The 25,207-nt window shown below is 40.5% G+C and overlaps 1 protein-coding gene across 3 annotated transcripts in view; it reads right to left on the bottom strand.

The window, feature by feature from the left end:
- The window catches only part of ARNT2 (aryl hydrocarbon receptor nuclear translocator 2), a 95,558-nt gene that overhangs the window by 53,479 nt on the left and 16,872 nt on the right, over positions 1-25,207 (bottom strand). The window contains exons 1-7 of one of the 3 annotated variants that reach the window (XM_085070473.1): positions 23,416-23,569; positions 17,651-17,762; positions 11,907-11,954; positions 10,335-10,352; positions 9,402-9,446; positions 6,652-6,865; positions 4,293-4,506 (exon numbers count right to left, since the gene is read on the bottom strand). In XM_085070473.1, the coding sequence (XP_084926599.1) occupies positions 4,293-4,506; positions 6,652-6,865; positions 9,402-9,446; positions 10,335-10,352; positions 11,907-11,954; positions 17,651-17,760 (649 nt within the window). In that variant the 5' untranslated portion in view covers positions 17,761-17,762; positions 23,416-23,569. Of the gene's footprint in view, positions 1-4,292; positions 4,507-6,651; positions 6,866-9,401; positions 9,447-10,334; positions 10,353-11,906; positions 11,955-17,650; positions 17,763-23,415; positions 23,570-25,207 lie in introns of those variants that run through there. The other 2 variants (XM_085070472.1, XM_085070474.1) reach the window with 2 other exon arrangements.

Raw genomic sequence — 25,207 nt, 5'->3', positions numbered from 1 at the left:
TGATGCTTCCATAACATACAGAACCACAGAAAATTGTCACACTATGCTCTTTTCTTCCCAAAGGATACCTATCAGCTCAACTTTTGCTGTGGTCAGTCACCATTTCCATCATAAAGTTCTACTTTGTCGCACTTATAAAATATGGCAATAAAAGATCACGCCAAGACTAAACTTGGCATACAAGTTCTGTCCAGAAGTAACCTCAACTAATTTTTTTCAGCTAGCAAGTGAAATGACTTAGTAATTTTTAAATCACTTGAAAATGAAAGCTGTAGAGGTTCTGGTTCTCATCACTTTCTTGCAGTCGCTGCTCTGCACTTTCAGCACCCCTTAACTGTTCAGCTGAAACAGTTTGCAAGGACTCCCAGGGAACCCAGCTGCCCTGAGGAGCCTTGGTCTCAGGGGTGGGATTACACATATTGCTCCCTGCCTGCCTAAGCATAGAGGGTGAGGCTGAAGGGAGATGTGATAGCTGGATTTTTACGTGCTGCGCTGCCTGCAGCTCAGAATTGAAGATAACAAACCTGGGTGTTTCCCACATGCACTGCTGGAGATGTGGGTGCAGGAACAGGGATCTCACAGCCCTGGCAAGCACACCTTAGGCACATCATGAAATAACTGTGAGTATTTTCAGGCAACCATACAGAGGTGTCTGTATTCATCACTCTACTCTTTCATAAACTACTTGTGGAGAATTAGATTTGTAGAAATCAGTCTTGCAAAGTGCTCTGGAACACTGTACTTTAACAGAAGGACAGTCTACTACAATACCTGCTCAGTCATTTTTTGAAAGTTAATGTAGCAGAGGAACTCTTCAAAAGTGGTTTTTCTCTACACAGATCTAAGTTCTGCCTGTTCCCTGCACCATTACAGATTTGCTGTCTGCAACTGAGAGGCTCTCACTTGCACTAGGGCTGAGCCTGCACCTGAACCCAACATCCACCAAGCTCCAGCAGTGCACCCTAAGAACAAAGAGATCTTTGCTAATGGATCCTCCTGTGGGATCTGATCTTCATCCATATCTGAAGTGATTTATTTTGACATCTGCAGATTTTCAAGAACAACGAGATAAAATGAATTATCACTCTGAGTATCTGCCCCATTCTGATTAATCATGCACATGACGCACATGAAGACTTCTTGGGAGCTCAATTTGTTGCCACCATCCCAGCTCAGCTGCTCTTTTCTAGATCACTTCAAACCATTCATACACTTCACGGTTCAGCTTTCCTGTTGCTACAATGTGTTAGCAATTAATGCACAGGAAACAAGCACACAATTGTTCCATTTCCAGGGAATAAAATCTCCAAGGACACAAAATGAAACTATCCATCCTTCCCCATATCCTAAGATTTCGAAGAAGAGCAAGCAATTAACTCCCCAAACATACCACATGGTTGAGGCTGTGGTTACACAGGCACTTCAATTTGACATACATTTTACAGCTCCTGAAGTCCTGTCTCCTCCTAACTATTCACTTCCTGCTTCTCCTTGGTGTTAGCACTCAGAAGAGCTCAAGAAACCCATGATAAGGTGGGCCAAAGAGCTGTCTCCACCAAAACCAAGGGGTTTTAGCTTCGTTTAGCTTTCAGCTGGGTCAGCCCCTTGATGTGACTCATATGTAGTACCACAGAAATGCCAAAGGAGGAGAGGGTGAAATGAGGTGAGGATTGCATAAGCTGTGCGACTGCCAAGGAAATGCTCATGTGAGCACAGCCCCAGTCCCAGTCTTATTCCTGGGGGCAGAAATGTGAGTTGGAGCCTGCTTTCCTCCACTGGCTTGTTCTCTGTCCCTCCCCTTTGGCAGTGGCAGCCTCCCAAGTTCTCAGGGTCTGGAGCAGCATCTCTGGGTAGCAGGACTGCTAAGTGGTGCTGGGAAAATCCCAGCAACACAGCACTAAGGATCAGCACTCCCAGCAAGACAAATACACCCCATGGACATTGCTCCTATCTGCTGCAAGGCACGTGAAGTTTCTCCTTTGTCAAAATGCTGTCACTGCTCCCAAAGCTCAAGGGCTGAAGGAGGAGGTTATAGCATTGAGAAAATGGACGCTGAGAAAATGAGGAAGAGAGCAAAACTAAAACTCATAACATGTATTTTCATTTGAAAATCTCTTCTTTTCCCTAAGTAGGTCCTGTGCTCAAAAGCCAAAGGTCATTAAAAGATGAGGATTCTTCTGACGCCTGAAGTGAACTTCACTTTGAGCAAAAAAAATTTCAAATGCAGCTGACTGGCTTGTGGTTTCCATCACTTTCAACCTCTACACTGCCCTTTGTTCTGCATGAAACATGCCTTTGGAAAGCCAAGGAAAACTGGGTTTAATAAACAACAAATTAGAGGAAATGCACTTGTCTCCTTGACGTCTTTTAAAATGTCCCTAAGGCACACATTATTTCAGGTCACTGCAATATTTCATTTAGTACCTGTTACAAAGCTGCTACTCCCAGTATGGCTTGTGTTACAGCAAGGGAAGTGTAACTGGTGCTGAATGGACTCTAGAATCATCTTTCTCCTAGAAAGATATCTCAAAGGAGCAAGAGTGATGATGCTGAAGTCCTGCTGCGAGCTGCTTATAAACAAATTGAGCCTGAATTGACAGTCCTTACAGAAGACTGCTCCTATTATTTAATGGTACCTAATGGAGTCAAGGGAATACAAATTTAAAATAATAAATCTAGAGCTCTCTTGTTATCTATATGCTCCACAGACTGACAGAACTATTAGTATGCTAAATAACTGTACTTCACCAGCCACACCTTTAAAACAAAACCACTGAAAAAGCTGAGCAGGCGACCCTGCTTTCCTCACACTGGGAAAATGTTCAGCTGCCCATGCACAACAGATTTACAGGCCTTCTGAGTCAATCTGACAACTCCAAAAGACTTGGGCAGAGAAAAGATTTAGCTCTATAAATACTATTGAACTTCTCTTTCCACTGGCTACAGATCAATTCAGTGCAGAAGAAAAGCCCATAGCTCAGGCTGGAAAAAACACAGAGTTGGGTTTTCAGAAGTGCTCTGCATTTGCCTAGTCCAGCTCCAGTTTGAGCAGGTTAAGTCCCATAACTGAGCACTTTTGGAAGTCAAAACATGACTGTTCACTGAGGCTCTGGAATAATTGCTTTTTGGAGCAAGATGGTAATACATTAAAATGTATCACAGGCTACATAATAAAAACAGAGGCTGTGCTCCTTTGCAAGCCTCGTGGTATGAAACTCAGCTGTTTTGCCCTGCACAGGTTCCCCTAACTGTTCACTTGGTTTCTATCCATCTGGATTTTCACCACAGAATTTTGCTTTGAGCTTCCAATTTGAATACATGAAAGCTCTGCCAAAACCACATCACATTCAAACCACAGGAAATCATGAATTTGGCACTGTTTTGACATGGAAGCTGTAAACAGTGTGCAGGTTCACTCAAAACTGGATCACTGTCCTTTGAGTTATGAAACACAACAAAACTTCCAGCAAACCAGGTCAGAATTCTTAACTACTAAAGCAAAGAGAAATGATGTGACTTTTGCAAGGATCAGGATTTTGTTGAATATTATCCCCTACATTTTTCTTTTAGCTATAAACATAATACGTGAAGAATAAAAAGAGGAGTTTCCTCCTTTCCAAGTCAGTTACGACAGGATTTAGCTAATTCTCACAGCTCCAACATACACATATCCTGTTAAAGACAAGGTAGTTTCCTACTGGCAGCTTTGAGCATGAATAACTGTAAAATCCAGAGTTGTAGAGGAGATATGAATATGGTTTAGTTTTACATGCAACATGATATCGACTTACACATAACTTACTTTACTGCACAGGAGCCTCATGATTAAAATCCAGTATATTTTCAGTTGCCAAACACTGGATTTTTTCCCCTCAAGATTCTAATTAGCAAACCACAAGGAACTTGTATGAAGACAGAAAAGTCTACAGTGGGGTTTTTGACTTCAAATTAAACACTGCCCTAAAGAAAGACATACTTGTAAAGAAGTCACAAGTTCATGGAGGATGAAATGAAAACAATCTAGATTTCCAGACCAAGCCTGAGAACAATCCAGATTCCAAACCAGAGTGTGAATGCAGAGCTACATGAAGGTGGTTTAACCGAAGTCAAACAAATAGGAAGTAAAATGTAGTCACTCAAAAGATTTATATTACTGCACTGCCTGCAAGAAAACACAGTTTAATCTTGCTGACTTTCGTTTTAACCAGATTTTTAAACCTGGCATTCTGAATGTCAGGAAAAGCTCTGCAGGGATCCTGAACACACAGAACCACACAGCAGACGTATCTGACCTGTCATAGAGTTTTCAGATGTGCACAGTTGCTCTCGCAGCTTTTCCACATCGTCTGGATGGACCTGTTCATACAAAGTGCTGCCAAACCATTCAGACTGAGGCTGGTTTAGCACAGGAGTCACAGAATCTGACACGTAGATCACTCTTCCTGTCTCAGCTGCAACAACAAACAGGAATCCATCCGCAGCCTCCAGGATAAGATGTTTCAGTTCCTTCCAAAGAAAGGATTTGATTAGAATGCCATCAAGAAAAGGGAATTAAATAGAACATCTGTCACTGTCAGAGAATGTTGTTTTCTTGTGATCTTAGCAGTTGATCAAAACTTAGACAGAAATTTTCACTGATGTAACAATACAACCAAACTTGCAGCAAGGCATAAATTGCCCATCTCAATAACAAACAACATTTTCTTTTCTGTTATTGCCTTTCATCTGGTGATCTCAATGCACTTTAGGAAAATAAACAACTAATACTCACTGCATATTCTGAGATAGGCATCTAACATTAAAAAATAAAAAGATATTTCAGAATACAAACAGAGGAAATGAACAGCTCTAAGTCGTGGCAAACTCATCCCTTAATTAAACGTTCTGAATAATTTAATTGGAAAGAAACCAATAACACTTTCTAGTTTGGTTCCCCCTGGCCCTGCTCAGGATGAGTTCTGTTAGTAAATTAAGCAGTCACTGGATAAAAGGCAGAAAGCGTAATTGGAACAAGGAAAGAATCCCCAGCCCATTCTTCCATTAGGGGGCTGAGCCACTACACAAGAAGGCTTTATCACTTCTTGCTTTCTTTTTCCAGCCTCTGAGTATGAAGCCTCAGAGATCCAAAGGGTGGACACACCCCTGTCTTTGGCCTTTTCTTTAAGTGGTCCCTTGCTCATCATCCTGAGTGATTCTATCCTGAGTTATCCCCACATCCACCAGAGATGCAGCAGCCAGGGCCCCAAGCATAGCTGGGGTCTGGAAGGAGAACTGCATGTCTTGAAAGCCAGGTACTTCTGCCCCTCACTTTCAGACACTGGTTTTAAATCCCCAGTGTTTAAATTACCTTGCAACGCGCATGCCAACAGCATGACCCAGAAATATTGCCTTTGCTCAACAGAGCTTGAAAACATCTCATGGCAAAGCAAAGGATGATTGCTACCACTTCAATTTCTGGAAAACAAGCTTGAACAGCCTTTGGTGGCTCCAGTGACCACCAGAGCTAGTTAAGATATTGCACCTGGAATTCAAACACAGAGCTCTGGACAACCTGAGCCCCAGGGGAGACAGCTCAGCAGGGCTAGTGTGCAAGTGGTGGATATTAGTTGATATAGTGAGAAAAAAAATCTGGCAAACTACTAAGAAATGGATAACTCATCTCAAGAAACACTCAACAGGCTGTCAACTTCTGCTGCTTTGCTATAGAAAAAGCCCATTGATCCTGAATCACTGACTGAACAAAAAATTTCACAGCACAGCTGGCCACGCTATACATACTATATGACCAGTTTTGCATACATTATTAAAAAAGATGAAAACAAACTCTGCAATCCCGCAAGATTAAAAAACAACCAAAGAAATTGCAATGAGAGGTGACTAGGGTGTGCCACTAGCAGAATAGCACAGTCCCTCCATAAACACACTTCAGGAGAGCTGGAATAAGCAGCCATGAGCACTGAGAGGTCAGGAGCAGCTGCTGTTTATCTAAGAGAAAGAAGCATTGCCTCCAGCCATAACTTACATGTGTAAGTGCTTAAACTGCCTCAGACCACAAAAATGAGCATTACACCCATAGGACTTCAAAAACAATGGAGGTGGTAGGATTTTAAATGCGCTCAGTTCAATAGTTTTCCTTCAAGCACTGGGTACATCTTCCTTCTTCCACCAAAAATCTAAGCAAGGAGGTACCTCAGCCAGTACAGATGGGATTCATCTTTTCCCAGTTCATCTGCTGGGAAATCCAGCATTAAGACTAAACAATGTCTTTAACCTTCCTCTAATCCCCAGAGGGAGAGGCAGGTCTTTCCAGACTCATTTTTACTTATTTTAGAGAATCTTTGCTGGGATGGGAAGAACTCAGATCCGGAGGTGAAAATTCCTGTCTGCCAGGCAGCGAGTGACTTGTTCTTCAGATCTCAATGGTAAGAATGCCAATTTGCTTCTCCAAAAAGAAGGATCTGTCATAGTGTTAAGATCAAGTGTCCAAACAGTCACAAAAATCTGACTGTATTCACACCTTGCATATGTAACTGGTACCAGCAGCTACACAACAGTGAAGGATCAAGCTGAGGCTCTACTCCCCTCAGCATTTCCTCACACATTCTGAGACCAAAAAAATCAGAGAAAAACCAACATTTTTGTAAATTCTACCTGCTCTGTAAGAAAGGAAGGCTTGTAAGCTCCATCAGTAGATTTGTTTCCAGTGCCCCTCATGGATTTCATGTGGGAAACAGCCATCCGAAGAATGGTCAGCTTGTCAGGCTTGCGAGCCAAGGCGCTGCACGTGGGCACCATGTCCGACAGCTCGGTGATGTACTGGGTCATCTTATTCCTCCTGCGCCTCTCGATCTCACTGTGATTCTCCCTGAGCATTCAAAGAAACACCAAAGCAACAGAAAAGAGACATGAGCGGCGTAAGAATCTGAAGTGGAGGTAATGAATCGTAATACTTTGCACTTGTTTTGCTGTTTGTGCCCCAGGAGAGCAAAGTGCTTTCCAAAGCCAACCACTATTATCCCTCAGTTTACTGACAGAAAATCCAGGCCACAGACAGATAAATATGATTTTCCCATAGCTGTGAAAAGAACCTGTATTTCTGCTTATTGGCTTGTGGCCTTAATCTCTTAACCAGTTTAATCTCCTTTGATTTAAGGACAAAAATGAAGTAGAAATATGCAAGGAACTGACATCTGCCAACTCCAGTCAAACTCCTGAGTTTGCTGTGATGCATCTCTCAGCTGCTTATAAAAGGTCTCCTTTAGAGGAAACCTCTCACTAACAACTGGATCAGGTCAGGAAGGAAGCATCAGCGCTGACTTATGAAAAAAACCCACTCAGTGACAACACAGATCTCAAACAATGCTGTTTGGAACATCCCACCTCCCTGCAGGGAGTCAGTGCATGCTTGCAGGATCAGACTGCAGCACTGGGACCATATATGCTACAACAGTACATACTAAAAAAAAATCCCAATAAATAAATAAATAAAATGAGTACGAAAGACAGCAAGTAAACATCTGGCTTGTCAGACATAGACCAGAACTCATGTTCAGGGACAATTTAGCACAGCAGGGAAGCAACAATGAGAGTACTTGATGCTGCCCCAACTTGGGCTGGGCTGCAATGTTCTCATCCTTCAGAGGAATCATATGGCTGAAGTGGTGAGTCAAATTTGAGATATCACAAAACGGACACCCACCAGAATCTTTCAGAAATAAAGATCGCAGAGTTCAGTTTTCCCATTCTGGAAATCACCATAGTGTGATCAGCATTAAGGAATCACAGCAATATATACATCTAAAATGGTCCAAAAGGACCTAGAATGCTTCAGTGCCCAGCAATTAATTCTTCTCATACTGTACCTGTCAGGTGGCAGCTAAATACAAGTACACGACAGGTAGATGATGCTTCAGTTGTCAAAGCAGCATCTTCCACTGATTTCAATGAGCTGTGCATGGCATTTCTTGTGGGATCGCTGGCTGATCCAACAAGATGTGAGAGGTGATCACTTGGAGAGTCCACCAGCATTGACTGATGTGATAACACAACATTAAAAGAAACTGCAACATTCTTTGGAGCTGACTGCTATGAAGACTGGCCATGAAAGCAGAAGCTAGGCTTGGCACACTCTTGGGCTACTTTTAGGAATGAAGCCTTTTCTTAAAATGCAGGGAAGAATTGTATGCTGCTTCCTGAAATAGAGGAATGCATGGGCTTGCCCTGCTTTGGGTATCCACCCCCTGCACATAGAAGTGTTATACACATGAGGCACTGTGCAGAAATACCACTTGTTAGGGCTACATGCAGAGTTACTATTCCTACGCTTACTGTGTGATATACAGGAAATCCAGCTCTGACAGCTCAGCAAATTACAGCCAAGCCTTGCCTGAGGTCACTGCCCATGGCATTGCAATAGTGAACATTTCATTTCACCTGGCTGAGGGACAGCTCTGTGTGGGTCTGCACAGATGCAGGAGGGAACGGTGCCTGTGGGAGTTGGATCATTCACACACCAAGCAGAACAACTCGTGTGACAGTGCATGTGTACACAGAGCACACGTGTGTACATGTCAGCTTGGACATGCAGATACATATGGACACGGGGAAGAAAAAAGCGTTTTTACACGATGAAAGCTTGCTCTAAGTTCAGCATTTTCACAGAAGCGGTGAGTAAGAAAAAGAGAGAGAGACAAATAACAGACATATTCAACATGTATTTTACATTTATAAATACATATTACATTGTCTACCACTCAAGTATTTTAGTATTTCTGGACACTGAAAACAACCATCATAGAGAGTAAACAAAGAGACTGTAAAACTTCCTGGGAGAAAAAGAGTATCCCAACAGTCAATTTCATTTATGATCTTAAAAGCTAGAAAGTAAATGCATGTTAATCTACTCTGAAAATGTTCAAGAAGACAACACCCCAAAAGTTTCCTGAAACTAGTTCAAATTTCAATCCTTAAAAGAGGGGATGTGCTCCACTTTCAAAGTGTGTGTCCTAGGAATTCTGGCATTCATAAACTTGTACAGAATGATGTCCTAATTCTGTCATTTCTAACTTTGTTTTTATATGGAAATTACAGAGGGACATTAAATTCTGGGATACTGGGGAGCTGATCCAAAACCACTTAGCATTTGTATTTCTGATTTCAAGCAGTTTTGGATCAACCAAAAGATCAGTATGAACGGCATCATGTAAAACAAAAATGGAGGCAAACCATGTTTGACTTCCCTCTTTCCTACCTGGCCCTTCTGTGTCAGCAGTACTTTGATCTTCATCCCACCTAAAACAAAATAACCAGCTCCCTAAGCTAAGGCACACGTACTGAGACTTTTTGGACACGAACATCCCCCTCTTTTCTCTCAGCAGAAGAGCTCTACAGGACACGCCTACCTTGCAAACTTTTCCTTATCACCAGTGATTTGATCACCATCATACCTAGAAACAAAAGATAGTACATCAATCAACAGGGGTTATGCATTGCATGATAGCCAACACACAGCAGAAAGCAAACAGGCTCACGACTGCAGACCATTACAAAGAACAGCAAGAAAACGGAGGGAATGAGAATGATACAGCAAAGAAAACACAGAGTCTGATGATACTTCCAAGCCATGCCAATTCAAAAGCTTCATTCGTGTATTTAAAAAACAGAAGACACATTTCAGTGGATTTATGCAAACACTTTGACATACACCGATTTCTTGGGAAACTTAACAAGCAGCACCAGTACAGAAAACACCAGTGAGCTTTTATCCACAGCAGCCCCTGAAATATTCATTGCTGTGCTGTAAGTGAATGAGCTGTATCTGTTCCAGCTTGCAACCACAGCTCCCTCCATTCAGCAGAGGGCACTGATGGTCTACAGATAACACGGGAGGGCAGAGGCACGGCTGAAGTGTGATGCCTTATGTAAAGGAGCCTTCAGGAAAAGGTTCTGTAGGTACACACATTGTACTGATTGTTGTGGAGGCTGGCAAAAGGCAGGCAGGGAGGTGAAACTGCTGGGTAAACAGAAGCAAAATTTAAACTGGCTTAATTCCCTAGAAGTAAACAGGTACCTCATTCCTAGGCAAATCAGCAAAAGTTGGATGCCCAACCATGTATGTGTTGTGTTTGAGCAGCACCTTTATGGAGGAAATCCAGACCAACTGGACTTTTGTCCTGTGGGACTAAAGCTTCACTGTTTCTGAAGCATTGTCCCAAAGACTGGCAGCAATGTGATGTTTCAGGAAAAAATTACACGCTGCTCCTCTTTGCCTTTTCTCAAAAACATACTAATCATTTGAAATTAGATTTTGCTAGCATAATTACAGGAAGACTCACTTGTTTGAAACAAAATTCCTTGTTCCAAAACAGAAAATTAATGTTTGGGAAAACACATAAATAAGGTAATGGCTTTTCTAGAAGTAAAGAGTAAAACAGCTCAAGAACAATTAAATGAGATTTTGTATTAGAATTACACCTTTTCAAAATGATGTCATTTATTACAACAGACAGCCTATGAATATCCCATGTATTAGCTAACAAAGTAATAAAGCCTAAATAAGAACGTTTTTCTCTTCTAACAAATCAATAATGAACTTTTTCTTCCTTCTGTCTCGAATGAATTAAAACTAATTTTGTGACCAAGACAAGCTAGGAATAAGTCGTGTGAGCAATCTGGAGAAGGGACCAACTAGAAGAGGAAGTCTGACCATAGCTCTCTGTGTCTCTGCATGGTTTTTCTGTACTCTCTAAAAAGAGAACAATCTGAGGTCTATACAGCATTTAAGATTTAAATACCAAATTTTGATCTGACACCTAAAATCAACTCAGTCTAAGGACAGCACAGCATACCTCTCCATTAAAAACAATACAATTATTGGATCAACTTTGAAAGGCCAAAGCCAGAATGGAGAGAAAAGAGCACACATGTGCCCAGAAACCCTGATGCTTGTGCAGGCACAAATCAGGTCCCATTCCTCATGAATCTTATTCCCTTAACACGTGTCTCGTAGGATGTATTAGGACTAAGCCCTCAAATCACCAGTTTTAACACCAGGGACTGCAACAGCCTTTCTGTAAATGACATAACCAAACAGGAGTGCTGCTGGTCTCGTGCAGTAAATTACAATTCAGTGTCACAGTGCATCTTCAACACACTTCTCTTGCAGAGTGACTGGGATAACCTTGCTAAACCCTACAGAGACAGCTGTGTTTCAACATGGCTGCTGCTACAGAGCTGCAATTACAATTTGGATAATCAGCAGTTACCCACAGGCCTCAAAGTATCTACACCCCTCACTGCAGCTGCTTGGTTTCTAATGAAAAAATGCAAACAGTGTGACCAGAAAGAAAAAAGGGAAAGTGAAAAAATGGCAATGAGGCTTTACTGTTAATTTCTAGCTTAGAATATTCCATGTTAATTAATTTTCTTTTGTCAACTTTTACCGTTCAGTTACACCTAATGGCACTTAATGTAAAGCTCAGTAACCTTAAAAAACAATCCACCTCTAGAATCTGTCACATTGTCTTAATAAGCAATTAACATCTGAAATAAATTAGAAATGAAACTTTATTTTCAGTGGCTGAAAGACAACTTCAGCAATGTCAAATAACCAAAGTTCACCTACAGCAGCTGAAATAATAAGCTAAATTTTCTCATTTGATATAGCTGCAGAGTGAAATTGTGACACTCATGCTGTCAGCTTCATAAACCAATAACATTAGGCTGATTTCTGCCAGAATGCCCAATTTGCAGAGGAAGCTGATAAAAAGAGTAACTAGTATTTGGGTCAAGTTGTTGGCAAGTTCTTCACTCATATTTATATTTATTTTAAAACATCATTAGTGAGACAGCTGTCTTTCTCCACTGAAAAAAGTCAGTAATGCAGCCAACTCTTTGTAAATGCTCACCTTGAAAATTTGCTGGGCCCCTCCCCATCTTCATCATCAAAGTCCATTCTGTAAAAGCAAGATTTCCAAATCAGCAATCAAGATGTTGGCAATGGTGGCATGAACATTCAAGCCACTGGCCCCCCATGTTGTTAGATTTGTGTTTTGACTCGAGGTGTTAATGACTGAGGATTCCAGATCATATTGCTCATATTGCTCAATATTCTCCAGACCTAGGAGCAGCTCATTAGCTGATTTATGTCCCAGACCTTCCTAAGGCAGTGGAAGAGACGAGTTCTTCCTTGGGCCAAATCCCAGCCCGCCAGTTTGGCTCTTCCAGGGAGCCACAAAAAGCAGGAACCTCTTTCTTCACTTCTTACACAGAAAGACTAGGAAGATTATCTTCCTGATTTAGACAACTAAATTAGTTTCCTATATTAGGCAGTGTGATTGTCTCATTCTCATAGATATTACCACTACGAAGTTATACAATAGTATAATTTACAAAGCGTTTTAGACATTTTTATACCTCTTAGAAGAGGTGGATAAATATATATCCCCAATTATAAGGATGTAACTCTGCCATTAAAGTAGACAATTAAGCTGATATAAAACTATCACAAGCAATTATTGTATTAGTGTATTTATTTTAATAAAAAATACATTAGTACGATATACAGACCTTGATCACTTTTAATTTGTGTACATAGTAAATCATAGTTTTGTCTTGCAAATATTTTGTCACATTTTTTTAACACTCTAAGCTTTCTAACCTTTCAGTGTAATAAAAATTCATACAACTACAGATTCCATGTCTCTAACACTGTTCATATTAACAGGCATACATCCTATTAAAGGCAAAACCCCTTCAAAACGACAATGATACTTATCTCAGTATTAAAAGAATTACTACCAATGACAAATTGAGATTTCTACATCCGGAGTGTGGGAACAAAGATGCAAAAACACTAAAACTACATCAGCACAGAGAAGTAGGAGTGCCAGTCAGTCAGTGCCTTCCTTCCTAAATTCTGAGAACCAAGACAGACTGGCCCATAAAAGATGTGTCTGAGTCACAGCAATCTCTGTACAACTGGGATGAGGGCAGCAAGTCAGCACAGGAATGGGACATGGCATTAGCAAAGTTACAATAATATTTTCCAGATGGTAACAGTGATTATTCATTTCTGGAGGAAGCAAAGAGAAAACCATTTTCCCCAAAGAGCTTTAAGAAAAGCTGTGTATTTAACTTGCTTAACTTTGATGCAATCATCATTTTCACTATAAATTACATCTTTTCCCACCTAATTACCACCAAATCCGGTTCCAAGGTCCATGACCCCTGAGCTGCCTTGTGCAGAACACCACCGACCTCCAGTGGCCACTGCCCTCGCCTCTGTCCCAGGGCTGCAGCTGAGACAGGACCCAGCTGCTGCTGGCACCCCAAATGTGGCCTTCAGTGCTGGCACCAGGAGCCTGGATCCCCCTTGACCTCTGGCACGCCCAGAAATTCAATATTTACACACCATTGCCTAGCCCAGGGTCTCCTCTCACCTACCTGCTTCCGCCCCACATTAATAGTGTGCCTGCAGGTGACATTCCAGAACAAACTTCCCAGTTATTTTAATAGCAATGTTTCTACCTGCGCTGAAAATATGAAAATCAGTATCACAGGAAAGCCATTTGTTCAGAAGTGGAGGGCAGCACTCAAAAAAAGCATCAGATCAGGCACATCCTTACCTGGTTTCACTGGCAACTGAAACACAGCTGAGAGAAACACCCAGTTTCAAACTGAGGGAAACAGATGCAGAAAAAATAATACACCTGTGGGGGAAAGCCTTTTCTTCAGGGATTTTAAGAGACACTGCTTTAACCTTGGACAGATTAATTTTGTGACTCCTTTCCCTCCTCTCCAGTGCACTGAGATCTCATGCCTTGGTGGACAGGTTTCTATGACTTTTTAGCTTCCAGCCAAATACCCCAGCTGAGTGCTAAGGCACGGATTTTCTCCCCAAAATCAAGTATTAACTGTACTGCATTTTATCTAGTTTATTATTACTAGAATACAACGCAGAGAATTACAGAGATGATGACAGTTTAAGGCTTGATCCTGCTGTCTGCACAGTATCCCCAGCTCTGAAGGAGCAAGGGGGGCTGACACACCTATTTATCTCGATGGCTGGACACCAGCTTCTCTCCTTGGGAGAGTCTTGATGGGTTAATAATCACAGGTAACACCTCCCACTTGTACAGTGGGTTCATCACAGCAGAACCTGAGTGCATAGGGTAAAACATCAGTCTGCACCAGACTAAATGTTTAAATATTGCCTTTGCTTTGTCAAACTATCTAAACCTCTTTATTCCATATGAAAGCTTATTAAAAAAGTAATTGAACGTTAAATTAATAAAAAACACCAAGACTTTTAAAAAATGCAACAGCAAATGTATCTCTATCCCATCTTTGTTAATAAACACATTTCCTAATTTCATTGGGCAAAATGAAAAACCCTTCTGAAACATTAAAAAAAACCCCTCAGGTATAAAGTCATTGATTCCAATGTCCTGCCTGATCCACCGTGTCTGCTTTACTGCTAGGCACAGGGAAAGACAGTGAATCAGTTGTAACCTTTAGCAGAACACAGCAGAACACGTAAAATAATATTCCATCAACCTCCTCATAGCCTGACAGATAAGATCTTCTGTTTAGATAGAATATACTGCACATTAGTAAAACAGTAGAAGCAGCCTCCAAGAAGACAAATGACATCATTTCAGAAGATTCAGAAAGACTATCTTTTATCTTCATTTAAAATTCCCATTAAAAAGAGGCTTTAAAAAAGAGCTGCACTATGCTCTTTTGTTTTGAAGAGACAGCATAAATCTTGTTTTCCTCTTTCATACTGTTCACATCAATCGTTAAAAGGCCTGATGCATGAGGTACTTATTAAAATGTAATTTCCTTAAAAGATGTGCAGCTACCATAAATACAGTGATAAAAATATTTTTTAAATTTTAATTATTTTCAATTAGAAACATTTTCATTAAAAAAAAAATCCAACACACTAAAACCAAAACAACTTCAACAAGGTGGACCTGCACAGGTTAAAAAATTGACATGCAAGAGGATTTCGCCACTACAGCAAAATTAGTATGTAAAATTCCCAAGAAATGTCAAAAGATGCTTGCCATGACTACACAGTGTAGGAAGAGGGCAGGCAGGAATGATCAGGAGCAAATGCAGCTGAGAGGCAGATGGGGATGTACACTACAGCCTTTTATTCAGCACAGTATTGGGGGGTAGAATGGTGGGATGAGGTCTCTCTTCTCCAGATCTTGATAGTTCTGGTTCAGAGAAAAGGCAAAACTGTACAGTGAACCAAAACAAAACCAATGCAACTGAAACCAACTCATGAAAAAAAAACCCCTAAGCCTCCCTGCCCAAGTACAGATAGCCCAGGAATGTGAAAGAACCCCTTATCCTCTAAAACAGCAAAGCCTAAATTAAAACCACATTAAATAAAGAACTGAGGGTGCATTTATCTAAGATAGCCATTGACCACTGCAGTGTATTATCTTACGCTGTCACTTTTTTTCTATGAAGTAGTTGGTATAATTTATAGAAAGGAAAAATATTTTTCCAAGCTGTCAATGAAGCCAAATGCCGACACGGCAGAAACACCTTCTGGGTAGCCAATGAGTTTAAACTGATCTACATTCAAGTCCACACAGCAATTATTCTGCCAGCTTGCCTCAGCAATTACGAGAAAAGAAACAAATTTTCAGAGATAACCAAAACTGGGAAAGCTGGCTGTGTACACTAGCTCCACTCCTTTATGTTTGATACAAAATATTCATTTCTAAAATGCCCAAGGAATGAGGTGTAGGAAGATGTATCACCAGAACAGCAATGAAAGGACCAAGTGTTTGCCGCAACTTTGTTCAAAGAGAAGCTCGGAGGAATTAGACACAGGAGGCATTCTTTCCCTCAAGGTCTGAATACACACACACTGAACATAAAAAAACCAAAAAAAAAAGCACTCTCAGCTCAGGCTTGGAGAAGGGCTATTAGTTCAGAGCTATGGTGCACAGATGAAATAACACCATCCGGGTATAAAGTGAATTTATACTGAATTTGCATGTTAAATACATTTAAAATAATTTGAGTTTATGTTCCTCCCACCCTCCCCTCACTTCACCTTCTCACAAACAGATGACAATGCTTAAAATGCAACAGTTAAAGCATTTCAATTAATATCAAGTCAGTATTTAATATAATCAGAATATTTCACAGTCAGCAGCATCAACCCTTGGCAACAGTAAATTGCAAACTGATATTCAGAGCTGACATGGTTTATGATCAAAAAAGAGATCAAATATCCTGCAACTCAAGTACAAAACCTTATCTGTGTTAGGTAGCAATAAAAAGATATTAATGCATTGTCTTCTCTTTTGATTGCAAGTTTAAAAAGGATTTTTCATTGAGCAGCTTGAAAATAAAAATGTGATGCCTGTCAAAGACAGATTTCAGGAGTTCCTCAAACCAATTTCATGCAGTTAGCTCAGCATAAGAAGGGCACTCAGTGGGGAGAGATACTCAAACTGTTCTGTTCAAAGGAACACGCCTCAGAACAACCACCCAGAGTGTTCATGCCACACCAATTTAACTCTGCATTTGAGGCAAGATCAACCTTCTCCCTTGTTAATTCGCTCCAAGATTGAGACTCCAGCACTGTTCCTTGAGCAGACACATAAAACTGGCAATGTACCTTGGTGAACAATCCCTAGAGTAGCTCTTGCAAGGAATAATGCCTTCCTTAGGTGTTCACCAGTGAAGATTTTACTCCCACTGTCGATCCTGTCAAGCCTTACCACTGTCTTATTTAGGGCTAAATATAAGGCTAATCATTCTCTTTTGAAGACACTCTCAGATCAGGTATCTCTGAGAAAGCATCACCAAAGACCATTCTTATTTGTGATCAACCTTTGATAAAGACAGGGGGGGTTGTCAAAATCAGAGAGTATTTCTCTGCTCTTCTCAAGCTCTTGCTACACTTTTCCTCTAACACAGAAAATTACCAGGAGTTGCCACAGAGCAATCTGATGTGGAAAACCACCCCAACACCACATCAGCCTCTGAAAATAGATAAAACAGATTTTCTTCTTTAGCAGAGCCCTCAAGCTTGTGTAAGGGCTGAACCTGATTCAGGCCCTTCTCCCAGAAGAAGACTGTGCTGCACTTCCACTGAGATCTAGAATATCGTAGTCCATAATCTCTGGAAAGTGACTGCTCGTGCTATTTCTGTACCTGGAACTATAAAGAAAACATCTTTAACTAACAGGCCTCCCTTTGAGAGATTCCAGGTGTAACCTTTAGATGAAGTTGAATAAGTCTGCATGTGCAGTCTTGCTATCTTTATTCACATGATAAATCATTGTGAGATTAAACAGATGTAGGCAATATGCATTCATTATATCCACAACAGCCACAGGATCCAAACTCCTTTCTGGATGCTTTGCCAAACCTGAAAGTCTTTTGAAACAAGCAAAACAGCAAGCCATACACTTATCAGCAAGTTTGATCTTGCAGGAAGAACAGATGCATTGAAGAGAAAAACAAAATATCAGTGACTAATGTCATAATGCAGTTACACAAATGAAACATTACATAATAAACATACACACATATATAGGTATATTTTGGGTTTTACAATACATGTAACTTCCAGTTCTAGACCTGAAAAAAGAAAAATAAAAAGATGGCTTACCCAGAGCGACGCTTTCCTCCTCTGGAAGGCATGGATCCTGCCATCCTCACTTGTCCACTCGCCATTGGAGCCACTGGCAAGGCCACTGAGCCAGGAATATCTGATGCCATTTCTGTAAGGCAGAGGTAGGGAAAAAGGTGGGGGAAATCCTTTAATCCATCACCTTCAAGGAGAAACCTCTGCTGATAACATTAGACACATGCCCTTCCCAAAATAAACAGAGCAAGCTTTCCTTTTTATTTCTAAGGAAAAGTAAAGCTCTCCTACTAAAACCCAGCAGATTCACAGACCCTTTACAAGAAGCCCAGTTGAGTCAATAGCATTACAGTGCCTGGGAGACAAGAGAATTGCAGGTAGTACCTCTGTAATTCCACTGACCTAATGGTTCTCATTTTAAGTCTCAAAGGGGCTGTCAGATGAAGGCCAACAACCTCCTTCAGCAGTTAAAGTGCCCTGTACAGAAATGCAGAGCTGAATTCCCAAGACAAATGAAGCTGTGGATCATGGTACCAGGGTACCAAGAAAAATAAAAGTTCAAACACTCAGTTCGCCAGAGAGGCCAAGAATTGAGAGTAGAGATGAATTATCAGGTGATACAGGGTTTTATTATTTATATTCTGGAGGCACTCAGAAGGCCAGACTGAACTTAGAAGAGCTCAGAGGCTTCCTGCATTTCTGTGTGGTGTCTTGTGGAGCAGAACTGAGCCCAAAATCCAGGCTGATATTCATCCCTCTGCCAGGGCTCGAGGTATAGCCACAGGTTAATGAGATCCTCAAACCTCAAAACTTTGATGTGAGAAACTGCAAAAGCTCACTTTATGCAATGGTTTTCAGACTGCTAATGGCAAGTACTTCTAAAGTCTATTAATAACAGTTCATTACACTTCAAAAAATAAAGGTGGAATATAACATATTTATACCTTTTTCTTCTCTCCCATTATTAAGCATGGGATTAAGAATGTTTTTCCTCTGTATAACTCCTATAAACTATATGAGCAATTAAAACTTTTTCATATACTTTATTCACTCTGGAGGCAAAATCTACAGTCAAAACATTTAATTATCTTGAAAGAAAATGCATCTTCTTTCCAACTTCTTTAAAAGAAAAAAAAAAAACTTGGCAAGGTATCTGGAGCTACAGCTAAATATAATTACTAATGGAAAGCAAATCTGTTAAAAAAATCCTGCTATTTTTTCCCCAACAGATAAGTATGAAATAGCTTCAATTATGGAAACAGGAATCCATGCTCTTTCATTATGTCTGGAGAGCACTTCCATCTCTGCCACACTTTATATACATCCATTATGCAACATTATGCATTTCAAATAATAACATTTTATCTGTTCACTGATTTCATGTATTTCTTCTAGTACATTTAGTTTTATTAACTCCCTTTCAACTAAAAAGCAACAGAGCAATCCAATATTTTTTAACAAAGTCTGCAAGGCCAAACAATAAGACCTCTGCCTACAACCCCACACCACAGAAAGTTCCACAGTGGCTAAAGCTGGAGCAATGTGGAAACACAACATTAATGCACATTAGCATATCTCCAGACAAATAAAAGCATGAGCATGCAAACAACTGGTAAATCACTATTTCCAGAATAAGTACCCTTAGCCGTATAATGCCCATAATTCACTCAGAACATTCAAACTCATCTTTCATGGAGAGAACCAAAGGTCATTTTGAAATGCTCTGCTCACTCGTTTATTAAAGCAGATGGTAAAAACCATAATAAATCTACCTGCGAAGTGTCCTCGTCACACAGAAACACATTTTGGTATAGATCATCAATGAGATCAGATTTTTTTAAAGTAGTAACTCTAATAAAATTTCAGATAATCTCTGAGCAGTATTTTAAGCAAGAAAGAACAATACCATATTTGATACTGTAATCAGAAATTCTTGTATCCTCATTTTCCTCAATCTAAATCAAAGATGATGAAAAAACAGGCCAAGGGTTGGATTCATCTACTCTTAGAAGTCCAAAAGCCAAAGCTAAGTATTTCAGGTAACTTTATAGCAAAGGAAACAAAGCCTTTAGCCGTCCTTTATGCATTTCATGCTTAGAGGTACACCCAAAAGACGCTGAGCAAACCTCTTTCTGTGGGGTCCTTGTTCTCCCCACTGACAAGTCAGGGACACAGCTTTGATCCTTGTCCAATTTAGGTGGTTGTGGATAGGCAGAATGAGTTGTTTTTCTGCATTTACATTCAGCCTTCCATGTATGAAGCTGTAAGAGGCAAGGGTAGCTAGCAAGTCTCAAGTAGGAAGGACATATCTTCCTACTGTGAATCTTTCATATGGGAGGAAAAAAAGTGTTAAATGAATGGTCATTCCAGAGGTTCAGTCAGTGTCCAAAAACATGTGAAAGAAAACATTTTACAGCAAACAGATGATCTGTCTGTCAGGGTATAAGCTAAAGCATTACTGTGTTGATATCCTGATGCTACAGAATGGCACATCAAAAACAGTGCAATACAGAAGGTAACTTCTTAGACAAATCAGCCTTCAGATACATCTTTACAGTCCTGGGAGAATGAAACCAAGCTCACTGTGCTGACTGCTCTAAAAGGAGGTCTTCAAAAATTTCCAAGATACAGGCACATGAAGAAAAAAAAAAATTGATCAAGGGATGCACTGACACTCGTCAACATGAAAGCCCAGCTAAGAGGGAGGAAAGGTTCACAGCAGGGTGGTGAAGTTGTGACAGACCTGCACAAGTATCAGTGTGTAAGACACCCAATTTGCCCTTCCATTTCAGAGCTTCCCATGTCAGACACCACCCATTCCATGGGTGCTGCTACTGCAGCTCCAGTGAGGTGCTCAAAGGTGGGCACACAGTGCTGAGAAAAGCAGTCAGCAGCCCAGGATCTCTCCTGACACAACAGAATTAAAAGTTCTGCAGTTGGAGAAACCAAGATGCATGGATCTGAACTGCTTCCCAAATTAATTTCATCTCTATACATTAATGAGGATATAAAAGAAGCAGATCTTGATGATATTTTTGCATTTACAAAATATACCTAGTGAGAAAAGTAAAAATTTTGACATTATCTCAAAAACAAGGGCCAGCCTGGGAAAGCAGAGCCGAATGGAATATCTGATAGAACAATCAGTTGCTTCTCTGACTAAGCATCTGTAAGTTACCTGTCTGTGTGTGCTCTGGAAAGAAAACAAGAGAGGAGATAAATGACACCCATAAACCAGAGTCTCAGATAGAAATACTGTGGTAGAGAGGCATTCCAGGGAGCCTATTAGCATAAACAAAACAAAAAAAGGAAACATGCATCAGACACAGACCAAAAGAAAAAAAATATCTTCAGTCTTAAGAGTAGCCCACAATTGTGTATAGTTACATAAATTTAGGGCAGTCCCACTTACTCTGTTGGAGCATAAATTAGTATGGAAGCCCAGAGCTGCAGACAAAGGTGTCAAGTTGGTTATAGATATATTAAAAATTTAAAAAAATAAAAAAAAAAGACATGCTGGAGCACCAAAGATGGTGTTTTCAGGCTTATCTAAACTCATGCCCAGATACATGTTAATACTGATGTTCACAGAAGTGTTTCAGCAGCAACAAGCGTTGGGAAACAAGCTGTTTTCTTTCTGAGATTGAATGTTCAAAGAGTGGACTTTCCTTCTGCCAACAGCAATAAAACAACTGTTGCTTACTTTACCCAAAATTACAACATGAACATAAGGGTATAATTCTCAGGAAGTAAAACGAGGCCAGGCTGAGCATTCATGAAAATCATCTGTAATGATCAAGGTAGTGCTCTGAACAAATTTCTTTAAAATTGTTTAAAGGTGTTCCGTAGTGTCAAATAGAAATTACTTTTTTGCTGAAAAAATGCATGCAGTATTTAATCTGGAGGTTAGAGAGCTCCTAGAGATCTGCCAAAGAACACAGAAATGTCATTAGGACAAAAACCAGCACAACACTCACAATCTTTAGTGAACATTTCTCTAGCTGGACAACACACAGGCCAGATCCTGCACTAATACTGATGTTCATCTGGGGAAAACCCTGAGGAGTCACATTAATCCAGGAACAATGTCAGCACTCAATGTAAAAGCAGAATTAGTCCCTTCATTTCTGTCCAGGCTTAGTTTAATTTCACTGCTGAACATCCCAAGTTTGGACATTACACTTGACTTCAGTGCCACATGTAGATCAACCCCAAAATATTCATGGATGTTTCTGTAATAAAGGACAATCTGCAAATGTACATTAAAAATGCTGGGATAAAATACAGGGATTTACTCCCCAAAAAAATCCATGTTCATCTCAAGCTGTTACATAGATCTGCAAAAGAAATAGCTGCTGTGCACTTCACAAAGCAAAGCACAAAGAGCAAGTTAAATGCTGCACAAGGATACCCATGGAAGTGCATGAGAACACCAATCATGGCAAGAATTACCAGAAAGTGCAGCATGCCAGGATGAACCTGGACCTCTCTTTTGTGTCAGGGAATTATTAAACCACAGCTCTGAAGCCCAAGATTTAAAGTTTGGGCCCCACCCGAGATCCACCGCCTGAAATGCAGCTCTTTCTTGTCTCTGGCACAAATCTGTGACTTGCTGAAGTATCCCCCAGAGCAGGGCAGCTCTTTGGCCAGGTATCCTCACAGGCAGCATCACACAGCTCGAGATGGTGGTCCCTGCTCTGCTCCTCTCCACAAACCACAGCCATGCATCCTGCTGGGAAGCTTTGAAATACAACCACATACTGTGCATGACAAGACTTTCTCAGTCCATCCCCCAAAAGGTTCAATTAACTACATTATTTTCAGGCACTCCAGCTATACTCCCCTCACCTACATACAGCAGACATGGACAGGGCCAGGTTTAAACCTAAATTCTACTGGAGAAATGCTTCTGACGACTCCCAGAGACTTTGAATCCCTGACATTAGCTGCAAGGACCAGTTGCAGGTTTGCTATTCCATGTCAGGTAGCACTGAGCATGCTCTCCACAGGGCTCTTTTATCCTTCAGCGTCTACTCTAATAAACATGATTAAAGTCAGATACCAACAACTGACTAAACAAGAGGAAATTTTTACTTTTATCAATACAAATGCGACAGATTTCCAGCCACTAATCCATAGAACGACTGAGATGTCAATCACCTCCAAGTAAATGTGGATCTAAGGCTAAACACAGAATTACAAACGAGCCCAATACCATCAACAGTATCATACACAATGATTTCAAAATGTTCTTTTAAAAATTCTAAGAAAGCAGATTTCAAAAACTTCTTCAGAAACTGTATTTTTCATTACCCTGAAGTCATACGGGAGTTAGATGCATCTCAGCTAAATGGTTTTGATTGCAGTCAATTGCAACGGGGATTTTCTGCCTAGCACAGAGACATTTAAGAATAAACTATATCATAGTTCTTATTTTAGAATATGCCAACAAAAATACGAAGCCATCATGTAGTCAAAAATATTTCACAGAAACACTAATGCTAAAAAACTAGCTGTATATTTAGCCATTGTTTTTATGTGTTAACTACAGAGATCATAAAACAGAGCTCACTCTCAAAGAATATTTAAAAAAAAAAACATTTTTCATTGTTCCTGATAACTCTGTTAATATTGTTTCACTTGCATTCCGTTGCCAGACACTTTAAATAGACTCCACATCAAAAACATCTACTGTACAGAGAGGATTTTCAGAAAAGCAAAAACATTCCTTTCCACGCTCTCGACAGAATTACGACTACAAATAAATCATAAAATAGAAGAAATCCCACCTTTGAGGAAGACTCTTACAAAGATGCTATTTCTTTCCTGGGAACAAAACCTTCTTGGAGAGAAATTTTATCCGCATATAAGAAGAGTCAGAAACCTCTGGGAAGAAATGTAGCAGCATTGGTATTCTGCTCAGAAAATGTCATCACAGATCTGTTTACCTTAACTGTGGACCATGATTCAGCCGGTGACAACCGTCTTGCATACTGATCAATTTATTTGCAGCAAAATTACTAACATTTTCTACTTTAACCATTTAGGTTCTGGAGAGAGCTACTAAGACAGGAAGGGTTTTTATGAATAATATAAAAATCCTAATTAACTAAAAACTTTCCCCTCCACCACAACGCCCTGTGCTTTGGGGTGTGTGCAGGGGCCACCCCTCATCCTGAAGATAAATTAGGGCATATGGTGAGTAGTTACCAGAGAAACGTTCTCTTTTTTTAAGATGAAAATCAGAGCTTTATCCTCTGTCTGCATCACAGGTGAATGTTAAGCACACTTGAAGTTGGAGGGGGGGAGATGATACGATTCAGCTGCTCAGTTGAGGGGGCACTGTCTGTTCAGCAGAGACTGAGATCAAGCATTTAAGAGTGGCCTAACTGGTGTTTCAAAGGCCACATCCAAAAGCCACCTTGCTCCCTGCCTTCTCTGATGTGACTCTGCAGGAGATGCCAGAGGCAGTGACAAACATAAGAGGTATTTACCACATGCCCCATCAGTAGACTGCAAGAGCAGGTTTTGAAGTCAAAGAGGTGAAATCTCTTTGCCTCCACACTTGACTGTTGTGTTCACACAACTCATCCATGTGGGATGCCCAGGGATCTCGCTGCAATCCATACTTTTTTTGTGTGCCCCATAGTTCAACACCATCAGGATGTGCAAAAGAAGGTGGGATGCAGACACAAAATTGGAAGTAAACTGTGACAAAAGAGAGTTTTGGTCTACTTTAGGGGAATTCTTGCTGCAAGTGCTCAGCTTGAGGGACAATGTGAGACAGGTCACTGCAGGATAAGCAGCCAACACTGAAAACCAGGATCCTCTGAAGCATCCAAAAATAGCCATACAGAAACCATGGTATTAAAAACCCCATTGTGTAAACATCAGTCATATGATTTGTAAACCCAAAAAATTATTTCATATATTACTATAGGATTTTGAAAGCTATTTTGACAGTACTTCTTATTTGCATTTCCAATTTTCATGCTAATCACCTTATTCTTTCCAGTTGTGTTGGTAATTCCATTCATCTGTATCTACTTGTGGCCAAGGCACAAAAATTTCCAGAGACATCAGGGCGTAAGGAAAGAATGTGGACTACATTCATATCCACTGCCCATCCAACACAACCCATACATGACTGAATAAACTCAGAATGCTCTTTAGCACAGTCCAGAAGAAGACCTGGAGTCACACGTCTGCACCTACTGCAGAGGGTGTTATAGACAAAAAATTAAGCTTGAAGCACAGACAGAAGATACACTTTGCTACTTAAAGTTACCTGGGAAGCAGGGAAAGGGTAGCTGCTTCTTCATTCTTCCTATCTTCCTGACAAATGGCATGGCACCAATACCCCTGCATTCTTCCCTGGCTATTTTTCCACTTCTTATTCATACTTCCTTGTTATCTCCTCTTGACCTATTCAACCTCTGACTGAGGTGAACTATTTCTTGTACTCTGTTTAATAAGCCAATACATCCAGCTGCTGACAAGTCCTGCCAAACTATGACCATTTCCCTCAAAAGAGGTTGCTGAAATGCAAAACAGGGAGGAAAGGTTAAAAAAGAACCCTTA

Source organism: Lichenostomus cassidix, chromosome 10, assembly GCF_008360975.1.
Source record: "Lichenostomus cassidix isolate B80296 chromosome 10, HeHo_3.0, whole genome shotgun sequence".
Classification (NCBI taxonomy): domain Eukaryota; kingdom Metazoa; phylum Chordata; class Aves; order Passeriformes; family Meliphagidae; genus Lichenostomus; species Lichenostomus cassidix.
This window is presented reverse-complemented; position numbering and strand designations above follow the sequence as displayed.